Source organism: Eublepharis macularius, chromosome 5 (assembly GCF_028583425.1).
Source record: "Eublepharis macularius isolate TG4126 chromosome 5, MPM_Emac_v1.0, whole genome shotgun sequence".
Classification (NCBI taxonomy): Eukaryota; Metazoa; Chordata; class Lepidosauria; order Squamata; family Eublepharidae; genus Eublepharis; species Eublepharis macularius.
Genome location: NC_072794.1, coordinates 22,085,167 through 22,097,662, shown reverse-complemented (window position 1 = coordinate 22,097,662; position 12,496 = coordinate 22,085,167). Strand labels below are relative to the sequence as shown.

Sequence of the window (12,496 nt, the reverse complement as noted above, 5' to 3'; positions counted from 1 at the left end):
GGATTTATTGATTATGCTGTTTCTGAATCAAATCTGGTAGTTTGAAAAATCATTTTGGGGTGAATCCATCCTCAGAACGGACTTGCAAAACTTCCTTTTTAACTGTTTTTTATTTTTTTTATTTTATATTACTGTAATATCGAAATTATGAAATATCGAAATAATGACACTCCAAGGAAGTGAAACTTCAGTAAAATTCAGGCACTGAACTGTCCTGCATAGGAAATGCCCACGAAAGCTTCCCACATGATTCCAAATTTCCAAAAAAAAACCCGGGAGAGAGCCATCAGTGCTGTCAGTGGGGGAAAGAGAGGCATCATTATCTTCAATGATGTTTCTTTATAAGGCAAGATCGAAATAACGGAAAAGTGCGCTCAAAAAATTTTAAAAAAATGGGTGGGGAAAAAGGTCCCGCCCCCAAAAGCGGTTTTCGAGCAGCCGTGTGACCGGAGGGACGCGCAAGAAAGACGGATTGGAAGCAGGAATGTGAACGAAGAGGAAAAAAATCGCGGATTGGAGGCAAACGGAAGATATCCGATAAACATGCGGGTAATGGGTGAATGTGGATTCGACCCTGGTCGTCTTTGGTGGTCTCCCATTTATTTACAAACCAAGGCTGACCCTGCTTAGCTTCCAAGGTCTGAGGAGATCAGGCTTGCCTGGGCTATTCAGGTTAGGATAGCCTGAGCTATCTAGTTCTCCTTCATACTGGAATAAATGTTGTTAGTCTTTAAGATGCTGCTGGGCTTCTCTTTTGACTTTCTGCCAAGGCCTTCCTGTTTGTGTAAATCACTGTAAAAGGATGCTAAAGTACAGAGACAGGTTAACGTAGGTTGTCCCATTGGTAACGTTGTTGAATCTCTTGCAGCCAGCAGTATGCCGGAAGCTCCACCCGTCAGCACGGCAGAGGAGACGGACATTGATGCTGTGGACGTTGGGCTGCCTGGGACTGAGCACTTGGAGTTCAACAGGGGAGTGACAGATCTCGATGCTGTTGGTAGAGAGTCACCCACCTTGCCCTGCAACAAGGTATGCTTGTCCTCGTGCAGCAAGCCTGAACTAAAGAAGCCCTTGGGAAGAATGAGCAGATGTCCCCCTGCTGGCCAGCTCTGAAAATCAGAAGGCTGGGAAGGATGTCCACCATACACACCTGCTCCCGCACCCAAAGCTGGATAAAAGTGTGCCACAAACACAGAACGGAAGCAAATATTTTACCTATTTATATTTAAAATATTTATTAGCCGCATTTCTACTTTACAGCACTCAAGGCAGCTTACAGTGTAAAAACAATTATAAAAATACATTTTAAAACCCAGAATTTAAAACCACAGTTTAAGACTATCACTAAAGAGAAAAACCAAATTAATCAAATGCAGTTTTAAATCAAATTGTCTTTGCCTTCTAAAAATCGACCGTGAGGGGGCCATGCCCACCTCCCTGGGGAGGTTGTTGCATAATTGTGGAACTGTCATTAGAAAGGGCGTGTCTTGTGTAGCCATCAGAGAAGCTTCTTTAACTGACCAGGCAGGTCTCTCCTTGTGACCTTAATTCCTGGACAGGAATATATGGGGCCCACAGTCCTTCAGGCACCACAGTCCCAAACCATTAAAGGACAAAATTAACACCTTGAATTGGACTCGAGAGTGGATTGGTAGACAATGTAATTTCAGTCATTTTGGGGTCACATGTTTCTGACAGCTGGCCCCAACCAGCAGATACCAACATGGTATCAGCGGAGCAGAAGGCTTCAGACAGCCCAGTCAAATGACTCAAGTCATCCTAGCATTAGGGATCTAGAATGTGTTTGGCTCCCTAGCAGATCTGATGAGGGGGATCTTTTCAGTCCTTAGAAATGACAAATTGATTCCGCAATGCAAATAGGATCGCTGGTCTTGAACCAGCGGGGCACCTCCGTTCTTATGAGTGAAACCTTCTGAAGAATGAATTAAACCTTGAATCCGTGATTTTATATGACTTGGTATGACTTAATCTTGGCTGGTGCCTGATTTCTTCTCAGCATCTGTGGGCTAGGATCATTTTCTCTGGTTACGGGTTTGCTTGTTTCGTTTGCAGATGCTGTAGCGTTCACAGAGACATGAAGGGACGTTGCTGTAGCTTCAAGAACAGGAGAGGAACTGTTTGAAAGGTCATTGAATCCATTTTGGATCAATCTAAGTCCCTAATACTTTCCTTCAGTGGACTCTCCAACTGTCATTCCCCAACTGTCATTCTCTAACTGTCAGTTTCTGCTTCTCATCTGCCCAACATTCTAAAATCAGTCAATCATACGCCAGTTCTTTTTAAACAGGCATCTATTATATTACAATTCCAGCAAATGGAACTCAGCACCTCTTCTAAACAGGCATATTCAAACCTAGAACACATTTCTCAAAGGGCGTAATGAAGTGGTTTTGTGACATGTGCTCTCATCCTTTAGCAAGCCTTTTGCCCTTTTTTCATCCAAAGGTCCTACTGCCAGTTTCCTGCTTCTGATGTATTTGAGAAAATTTGCCTCTTGTATTGTTTATTATTGAGGTACTAGTAGCTGCCCTAGGGGAAGTTGGGATGTGTGTGTATAATACACAAATAAAGGTTTATAAAAGTACATAACAGAAAGAACAAAAAAATGCCAAAATAGTTCTAATACATCTGTTCACTTATTAAAAAGGAGTAGATGTATAACCAAAAACAATGTCCAGATCATAACGATAGAAGCTTCAGGTTCAAACTTAACATTTCCATTCCTTTAAGCATTACTCTAGTATTGTAAGAATGGTAACCAGTTACTCAGAAAAAGAATCCAGAAGGGACAGACTTTGGGTTTGTTTTGCCTATTACTGTAAGCTGCCTTGAACTGTGTGGAATGGCGGGATGTAAGTGTTTTAATAAATAAAATAAAAATTGCGGTCCAGCATTAGCTTAGAGGTCCTTGTATTATCTATTACCCTTAAAGACAGCTTTTAGGAGGCCGGAAGGCAGCCACAGCCTGAATGAGAGCTATGTTGGGCAGGAGGGGAGCGCTTTCATTCAGGGAAATGGCAATGCAGGATTTTCTGCAGGTCAGATTGGCTCAGACCCTCATACATATGAATCAGAACCATTTGGGCCATTTGGTCTGAAGCAGGCCAGATGTTCCTTCTTCACCGGGCTGTGCTCTGATCTCCCTGTAGATGTAGCTGTGGTAACTGCTGTGGATTCTGTCTGGTAGTTGGGGGGGCGGGGGGAGGACAGGCTTGCTTATACTTCACCCACACATTCCATGCTTGTGTGAATGGGAGGGGGGAGTAGTTAATATTAAAAATGTTCACTTTCAGGGGTAGGGAGGCTGAGGCAATGGGTGCCAAAGGACTCTTGCCATCCATTCATCTGTTTGTATTTTTCAGGGCTTACTTCATTCAGAGAATATCCTGCTGGCTTCTCCCAAGATGCTACTGCCTTCCTCCTCCCACTTACCCAAGCCAGGGGTCCCTCTGTCGACTCACCATCAAATGCAGCTTCTGCAGCAGCTCTTGCAGCAGCAGCAGCAGCAGGCCGAAGTTGCTGTGGCCCAGGTTACTGTCCACACCTTGAGAATGCAGAGCAGAGTGCAGAGAAATCTCCATGCTAATGCACAAAGCAGAATGAGTATATGTAACGTTGCGGTCTGAACTGGAGGGTCAGGCGAGACAGGAGACAAATCAGAGATTTCTGCTCAGTTTTGGAAAGCTAGTGACAGCCCTCCGTTATTCCACTTCAGATCAGGGCTGATCTGGAGGTAGGGGTTATTAAACTTCCACACACACCCTGGGGCCTTACCCAGTTGTTAGCACTTGAACAGAAAAAGGTCTTTTTGCAATTATGTGTGTTGGATTTGTGCTTCAGTATTGATCAGTTTTGATCTGTTTGTTTGCTTACATTAGTATAATTTGCCTGTCTTGCTGAGACTCAAGGTGGATTACATAGTATAAGTCAATATGATCGACAGGATGGAACATCCGATTCATAATGCATTAGGATTTGGCTTACAGAAATCCGAAAACAAGCAGAAATCTGATACAGAGCTAAAACAGTAGTGAAAGAAAGCATAAGCAATTTAACATGATGTGAAATGATGCAGAAATTAGCTAGTAGGAGCATACTTACAGCAACAGGCAGTATCCAGTAGAATAATCTACAGTCCCTATCCCTTTAGCAGAGCATCTTCCTCAGCCATTTCCTTATCTGTTGCTGTCTATCATTATATTTTCCCCATCTTTTGACTGAGCCAAGAGGTCCCTTAGGTCCATTGCCGTGGCTTCATTCCTTGTCTGCAGGTTTAGAGTTCTGTTGTTGTTTCCCACTCCTCCTTTTTTTTTTCTTTTGGCATGCAGTTTATGACAACAATATTTTGGCTGCTTAGTTCCGATTCATGAATGTTGAATGTTTGGAGTTGATGCCGCTCTTGGCAGCTTCTTCAGAGATCGCAACGTTGGTTTCAAATACAGTCATTGCCCCCAGCCCCGAGCGTTTGGGCCCGGATGGCCATGGGACCAAATTATAGATGTGCCCAGTCATATAAGTATGCACACGCATGTCCATGCAAAAATGTAACATTACCTTTAGTGAGAGGTCTCGTTTGCCAGCTCTGCACCAGCCGCCGCACTCCCTTCATGCCAGTGGCCTTCTTCTGTGTCTGTCCCACAGGTGCATTTGCTGAAGGACCAGCTGGCGACAGAGGCAGCTGCCCGCCTTGAAGCCCAAGCCCGGGTGCACCAACTCCTGCTGCAGAATAAGGACCTCCTCCAACATATTTCCCTTTTAGTGAAGCAGGTGCAGGAACTGGAGGCGAAGCTGTTGGGACCCCAGACCAGTAAGAGCTTCCCTCTGCTGCTGCCCCTGTGGTAGAACCTTCATTCTGCTCCTCATTGTATATCATACATTTCCTCTGACATCTGCTGCTCCCTTTCATCATCTGCATGGTAGGACATCGTTACGAGGATGGGACCATCACTCAGTGGTAGAGTTTCAAGTGGGGGGCCTTGTTAGTCTGTAGCAGTAGAACAAAATTCGAGTCCAGAGCACCTTAAAAACCAACAAAATTTCCCCAGGCATAACTGTCAGATCATGAAAGTCCAGTTACTTTGATTTCATCTCCCACCCCTTGATTATAAGAACGTCAAGGTTTCTTGGCTCAAAGGTTTTATTGAAAGATTATATTCAGAGTACAGGTGTCCATGAGTATTCCAGAAGCCGGATAGCTTCTGGCTGAACAAAGCCTTGGTTGAGAATGACGTGTTAGTTAGAAGTAGCAATACATCAAACATCCCTTCCCTGCCTCCCCCCTTGCGGCTCGTCTGCGGAGGCCTGGGAAGGAGCAGGAGTCCCAAGGTCATTGTCTAGTCCGGATAGATAACAACCGTCTGGGAAAGCAGCCGAACCTGCAGGAGAAAAACACTGGAAATCTTTAGAACTGTTAAACACTGAGAAACATCAACTCCAAGATGGCGTTACTCTGGTTAGCTAAACTGACATCCTGAGTCAACATTAATTTTGTCAGATATGTCAGTGGATGAGTGCAGGTTTCCACTCCAGTTCCTAGCATCACCAGGCAAAGGGTAGTATGAGGTGAATCAGGCAACTTTTTGATGTTTATACCTGTCATTTTATGGAGAGGTAACTGAGGGAAAGAGCATACAGGGAAGACTCCAGCATTGACTTTCATTTCTGGTTCAACTGAGCCTTTTTTACATTTCAGAGAGAGATGTGTGAAAACAACCTTGAAAAAATGCTGCTAATCTTACTAGAATTCTATTTCCTTCCTTGGAAATCCTTAGAAGTATTTTGCCAAATTATGGTGACCCCAGCAAGGGGCTTTCAAGGCAAGCGAGAAGCAGAGGTGGTTTGTCGTTGCCTCCCTTCCTCTGTATAATCTTCCTTGGTGGTCCCCTACCCAAGAACCGACCCTGCTTAGCTTCTGAGATCTGACAAGCTCAGACTATACTACGCTGCTTTCCCTCGCAGAACCATCCAAGCTGAAGGCAAAATTGTGCATGGCAATTTAGACATGTGCAGAACTTCATGCTACTCTCGAGTAATTCTGCTAAAGTTATTTCTAAAAATATCTTTTAGCTTTTCAGGAAATCCTTGCTGCTGCTTTACCTGAGCAGTAGTTCTGGAAATTGTCATCATTCTAGCTGGCCTTGTTCTAACCCCCCAAAGTACCTCTAGGGACAATAGTACCATTAAAGGATCTTTTGGCCTGATGAAATCCACACCCCATCAAAGTAAGTTTGAGAATTCTGTGACTGGCGGAATGAACACTGAGCTGGGAGACCAAAATTCTCTAGCAAGCCCTCATGACTAGAATTCTCTTACAAACATTTGAATACATTTTTAAAAAATTTTAAAACACTTTATTTGAAAATAAGAGAATATTTGAATGTATGGCATAGTAGCTAGTCAACATCATATGCTGTGCTGGTCTAAAAGATCCACTGTGAAGGATGTTACCAAAGCAGAATCACACGGAAACTTAAGATACTGAATATTAGCAACACGCAAACCACTAAGTCAGGGTGCTGAGTGGGTGAGTGGATGACACCTCTGGCATCCACCATTTTGAGAGAGAGTCAAAGGTACTTCTTAAGCTATTGTTGTATTGTAGGCAGCCTCGAAATGCAAAGAGTAAAATACAGGATTTGGCGAATTAGATTACTTTCTTTTTATTTTGAATAAAATTTAGGTTCCTGTAAGTTAATTCTTGACAGTGCATGACATTTTTTATTCCAACAGTAATGTTATATTCACATATTTAGACAACATCAACATCGGTAACTCTCAGTTCCAGAACAAATTATAGCCGTGCCCACACTCTTGCACATCACCGCATGACTTTGGTCCTGAAGTCATTTGTCCTACTTCTTAGGAATCTTGCCATGCTAAGATCACCTAAGGTTGGAACTCTGGTTATGCTTTGCATTTTCAGTTGTGCCTCGTAAGCATGGATCTTGATGTCCAAGGCCAGGTCCTGAGAATCTTGAGTTTTATATTCTAATCCTCTTGGGTGCAGAGAGAAGCTTGAAAACATGCCACTGAGTTATGACTTCTCACCCTGTACCCCGCAGATGCTCCCCCTACTGTCTTGAAGTATCGGTCCAGCACACTAGCAGTGCAATCCTAAGCAGCGTTACTCCAGTCTAAGCCCATTGATTTCAATGGTCTTAGACTGCAGTAACTCTCCTTAGGATTGCACTGTAAGGGTGTTAAAGGTAAGATCTGTTGTTAAAAATGTGTTCCTTTTGGCTTTTAATCTCGGAATAAATGTTGGTAGTTGCCGTCAAAACAGTGTTGCACTTACCTGTAACTGTTGTTCGTCGAGTATCTTCTGTGCAGGCACACATTGGGACTGTGCATGCTTATTGGGATGGGCCTTGATCAGTATTAGACCAGACCAAATATTATTTCTGGTTATCTTCTGTGTTTCCATATTGGGATGCAAATTCAAATGCGTGTGCATGTCTATGTGTACAGGAGGCTTGACTTTTTCCTTCTTCGTTTACCATCATCTTTGCTCTTCTTCAGTTCTTTTTAAAAAATAATGCTGGTTTGTGGCCAAGAAGCCATTTGCCCATGGGTAGATCGTTCCCCAAAAGTCCTGCCCCGAAAACTAGTCCTCAGGTTTTAAGGTCTGAGCATGCATACTAAAAAAACCCAGATGTTTGGGGACAACCTATAGATAGATGGAATAATGCTGAATCTAGTAAATCAAATGAAAATGCAGTTGCTAGCTAGATCTCCTTAAAATGTCTCAGCATCCCACTCCCTAATACTGGATTCAAGGGACAGCACTAGGGTAGAGAAGCAAATATATTTAATTTGCTGAATTGCACTTCATTTGTTTTGCTTCTGCAGAATGTGTCTCATCTTTGAGCATTTCTCAGCCTAAAACAATAAGATATACATGAACTGCCTCCTCATTGGTGTGGTGCTAGCAGGCCCTGCGAGGAATGGGGGCGGTAGAAATATTATTGGGACCTAAACTAGAGAGAGGCTGTTTTTTGCTCAGGAGAGAGCAGTGCTCAAGTGGGGGACTCCTGGATCAGGGTGCGGGGGGGAGTCACCTTCTCTTTTCTCCCTTAAGAGCGATGATCTGACAACTCTTTCTCCCCCTGTCTCTGCTTTGCAGTGGGCTCTCAAGACAGTTTGCTGGAAATCACGTTCCGATCAGGCGCCCAGCCCATGCTGTGTGATCCTACCACCCCTATGCCTGTGGACACCCATCTGCTTCAGCTGGACCACAGCTTCCCCGGCGCTGCCAACTCCCTGGGCAGCCCTTTAGGTAGGAGTGACTGCTTGGCCAAGCTGGAACGCTTCCACTTCCTCCCCAGCACCACACCTCCACTGGGCAGCTTGGAGTTCATCAAGTTCCGTGAGTCAGGGATCGCCTCTGAGTACGAGTCCAACACGGATGAGAGCGAGGACTGGGATTCGTGGGCCCAGGAGGAGCCACTCCGACTGCTCAATGTCTTGCACAAGCAGGGGCTGGGAGACAGCCTGAATGATGAGATTGCCGTGTAAGAGGCAGCAAAGACAGCTTAGGGTCTGCAGCAAGTGACAGCTGAGAATCCCTGGGGTTTGGGTCTCCTTGTGAAAGGGCTTGAACCAGCCTGTGCTGGTTGCAGGTAGCCACAGAGCTGTGTGTTATGCCTGGGGATGGATTTCCCCAGTGGGGAAGGAGAAGGTCCCTTTGGGGAGCACAGCTACAGTGACAAGGGCCCTTTCCTCCCTTTTCTTCGGCCTCCTGTTTGTAGCAGGTCTCAATGTACCTGTTTTCCTATCAAGTGAAAATAGCCATAGGCCAGGGGTCAGTGTAAGGGCTGTGTATATTTTGTGAGTCTGCCATCACACTGAATGCAGAAATCGGTGTTCAGTTCAAATCTAAGCATCGTGAGTATCTCAGCTATTTGTTTTTAAATGGACAGAAATGCCAACCCTTAAGGCTGCTAAAAGGGTCTTGAAAGTCTGTGGATAATGGCTGATGAGATCTCAAAAGTGGGAGGTGGAAACATGCAGAAGTTTCTTCTGCATAAGGACATGGAATGCATAGGGCCCCTCCCTTGAACTCACAGAAGCAGAATGCAAATGCAAAATTAGTTTGATAGGCGTATGATGTGTACAGGTCGCTAAATTCTGCTTCTGTTGGTAGAGAATTAGGTTGAGCTTGGCAAAGGAAGTGTGTTTGGACCTTAAGTTTGTCCAGGCTGCATGAAAGGTACAGTTTTGTTGTGATCTGAGTTGCCAGGAGTAATTGCCAACATGCTTTGGGAATTCTCTTGCAACCGGAGACATGGCCATCATTTCTCATATCATTCATCAGTCCCATTTAAATCCTTAATAGTAAAGAGTCCAGTAGCACCTTTAAGACTAACCAACTTTATTGTAGCATAAGCTTTTGAGAACCACAGCTCTCTTCATCAGATGCACCTGGTTCATGAAAGCTGTGGTTCTCAAAAGCTTATGCTACAATAGAGTTGGTTAGTCTTAAAAGTGCTACTGAACTCTTTACTGTTTTGCAACTACAGACTAACACAGCTAACTCCTCTGGATTTAAATCCTTGAAACCTTAGCCTTGATTCCAGAAGAGCAGCTGTGTAGTGACTGTGGCACCTTAAAGACCAACTAATTTGTTGTGGCAATCGCCTTCCGTTGTGTGTGCGCGCAGGCGTGTGTATCAAAGTAATCATTTATCAATCACATTTTCCAGATTCTTTAAGGCTCCTTTCACATGTAGCCACAGAGACAGGCAACATCTTCCCCATAATGCCTCTCCATGCTGCTGAGATGGCGAGCAAAGCTACAAGTGACTTTCTTCACATCGAGAACACTAGATTTTTCTCGCAAGGTTACCTGGGAAGTGAAATCCGAGTGGTCCTTCCCCTCTCTGTTAGAATCGCTGCCTGAAGAGCCACGAGAGGGCTTCGTTTGGGGGCCAGCAGCTGCTACTTTCTCCCAGGGCGTCCTGCAGGCTGCCTGCTCCCAGGGAGCTGCTCTGGAAGCGGCAGCGTTGGTGAAGCTTCAGCCGCAGCGACAGCAGAAGAATCTGCAGCAAATCCTTCCACTGTCGCTGCAGCTGGAGCTTCACCAACATGGTGGCAGCCTGCAGGACGCCCTGGGAGAAAGTAGCAGCGGCCCGCCCCCAAACAAAGCCCTCTTGTGGCTCTTCAGGCAGCGATTCTAACGGAGAGGGGAAGGACCACTCGGACTTCACTTCCCAGGTAGCCTTGCAAGAAAAATCTAGTGTTCTCCACGTGAAGAAGTCACTTGTAGTCACACTCTGTGTGTGATGACACATCCTTGTGGGCAGAGACAGTTGCCCAGGTCTTTTACCCATGGTCAGCATCTTCCCTTTTGGCTGTGTGCTGATTGCCCAGGAATGACTCCATTCACATCACTATGTGCTTCGCAGGCAGCTGCATGCAGTCGCAGGAAAACTACTCCCATGCTTCTGTAGCTACATACAATGGGGGCTACTGGGTACAGAGGAGCAGGCTGTTGCCTTGCAAAGCACTGGCCAGAGTGAATCCAATGTTAAGAAGCCGTGTCTGCCATGCTTCTGTTATGCAGGACCCAGTGACGTCCTGGCACAGGCAGTACCACAGGGCTTAATCAGGCATAGCTAATTGGTAGAGCATTTGCTTGGAATGCAGAAGGCCTCAGGTTCAATCCCCGGCAGCTCCATTTAAAGGGACCCGGTAGTCAGTGTTATGAATCACCCCTACCTGAGATCCTGAAGAGCTGGTACCAAGCCGAGTAGACAGTCCTGACTTTGACAGAGAGGTGGTCCAACAAGAGGCCATGAGTCAGTGGGAGAGCATCTGCTTCGTATGCAGAAGGTCCCAGGTTCAATCTCCAGCATCTCCAGTTAAAAGGTGATGTGAGAAACCTCTATCTGAGACCTTGGAGAGCCACTGCCAGTCAGTGGGCAACCACATCCTTGATAGACCAAGGCAGCTTCATGTGTATTCAGATATTTACCAAACTTAGATTGATCTGATTTTTTTTTTATTTTGCTTCTTTCAGTTCCTTCCTTTTGGGTGCTTTTGATTTTCTAGAAAGGTCCCATAGGAGGGCTCCATCCTTCTGGCCACGCGCACACATACACACACACTTCTCCTCAAGGCAGAGGTGGCAACCATTTTTAACGGTTTTTAACGGCTCCTCAAGCAGTGTCATACACACACACTTCTTCCCTGTTCCTTTCCTTGTTAAGGCCTTTTTTCCCTCCACTCCTACATGGGAGCTCGCCTTTCCTCCTTTGCCTTTCTCTCCTGTTTCTTTCCAAGAGGAGGTGAACGCCATCCATAGTGTGTCTAGAATTCAGTCACAACAATTTGCCATGCGGGCTTGTTTTCCACTAGCATTGGTGATGCTTGAGGGAGCGCAGCTTCCTAAATAATGTTAGTGTGACGTAAACCAAACTAGCGCTCATTCGGGCAAGATTTCAGAGAGGTTTGGAACATTCATATGCCTGTGGAACACCACATGGCAATAGCCAGACAGCAGAAGTACCCTGCTTCCGCCCCCACCCCCATCATCAGGCCCATCACTGGAGCAGGAGCGGTGTAGGAGGTGCTGCCCTCCATGTAAATACTTCGTTTCTCAAGTGAACTTTCTCGAGTGAAACAATGATCCCAAATATGTTTTGATCTTTCTTTAGAAACTTAGACTTGTTTCATGCTGTTCTGCTGCTGTTGATGTGGACTTCACCGCTGTGGTATAGTGGTTTAGAGTATCGAACTAGGATCGGGGAGACCCAGGTTCAAATGCCCACTCTGCCATGAAGCCCGGCAGGTGACATTAGACCAGTCCCCCGCTCTCAGCCTAACCTACTTCACAGGGTGGTTTTGTGAGGGTACGACAAGGAAGGGAGACCCGTGTACCCTGCCCTGTGCTCCTTGGAGAAAGAGCAGGCTAAAAACGTGCTAGTTAGATAAACGGATTTGCCGTTCCTTAATTCACAGATGAGTAGATTGCAAGGAGCAATTGTAGCCGATCCTCCAAATTGGGGGAAATAAGGAGACCAAAGGAACACATGCTGCGAACGCTTGCCAGGGCCTTCCCATGCAGGCACTGATTATGGGATGTGTGGCAGGACACACCTGCAGTGGTGTCCATGCCATCACTTGAGGAGGAGCGGCGTTTAGTATTGCCGTTATTGTTGCAAAGTGGGCTGTCCTGCAGTTCTGTCTCGTGAAGCGAATCCTTTTTTTCCTTCTTACTCTTCTTCTTCATGTGGATTTTGTGCAGTTAAGTGAGTGATACGCACTTGTTGATGGTTGGAGTCGGAAAGTGCTTGGACAGCTGCTGCCCTCACAGCAGCAGGAGACATTTGAGCTCAAGTTTCTGGGATCTTGACCCTCAGATTGTATCCCTTGTATATTCACATGACTGATGGCTACTTCCTTAAAGCCCTTTAGGGATTCCCATGTTTTATTCTTTCCTTTATTGAATGGCTGTCACAGAATGTCACCTGAGAAAG

The 12,496-nt window shown here is 45.5% G+C and overlaps 1 protein-coding gene across 1 annotated transcript in view; it reads left to right on the top strand.

Moving 5' to 3' along the window:
* Positions 1 to 9,183, top strand: part of NOS1AP (nitric oxide synthase 1 adaptor protein) — a 68,102-nt gene extending 58,919 nt beyond the window's left edge. Inside the window, exons 7-10 of the mRNA XM_054979927.1 lie at positions 869 to 1,029; positions 3,384 to 3,551; positions 4,663 to 4,828; positions 8,144 to 9,183. Coding sequence (XP_054835902.1) covers positions 869 to 1,029; positions 3,384 to 3,551; positions 4,663 to 4,828; positions 8,144 to 8,535 — 887 coding nt within the window. The 3' untranslated portion in view covers positions 8,536 to 9,183. The remainder of the gene's footprint in view (positions 1 to 868; positions 1,030 to 3,383; positions 3,552 to 4,662; positions 4,829 to 8,143) is intronic.
* The last annotated feature ends 3,313 nt before the right edge of the window (positions 9,184 to 12,496 follow it).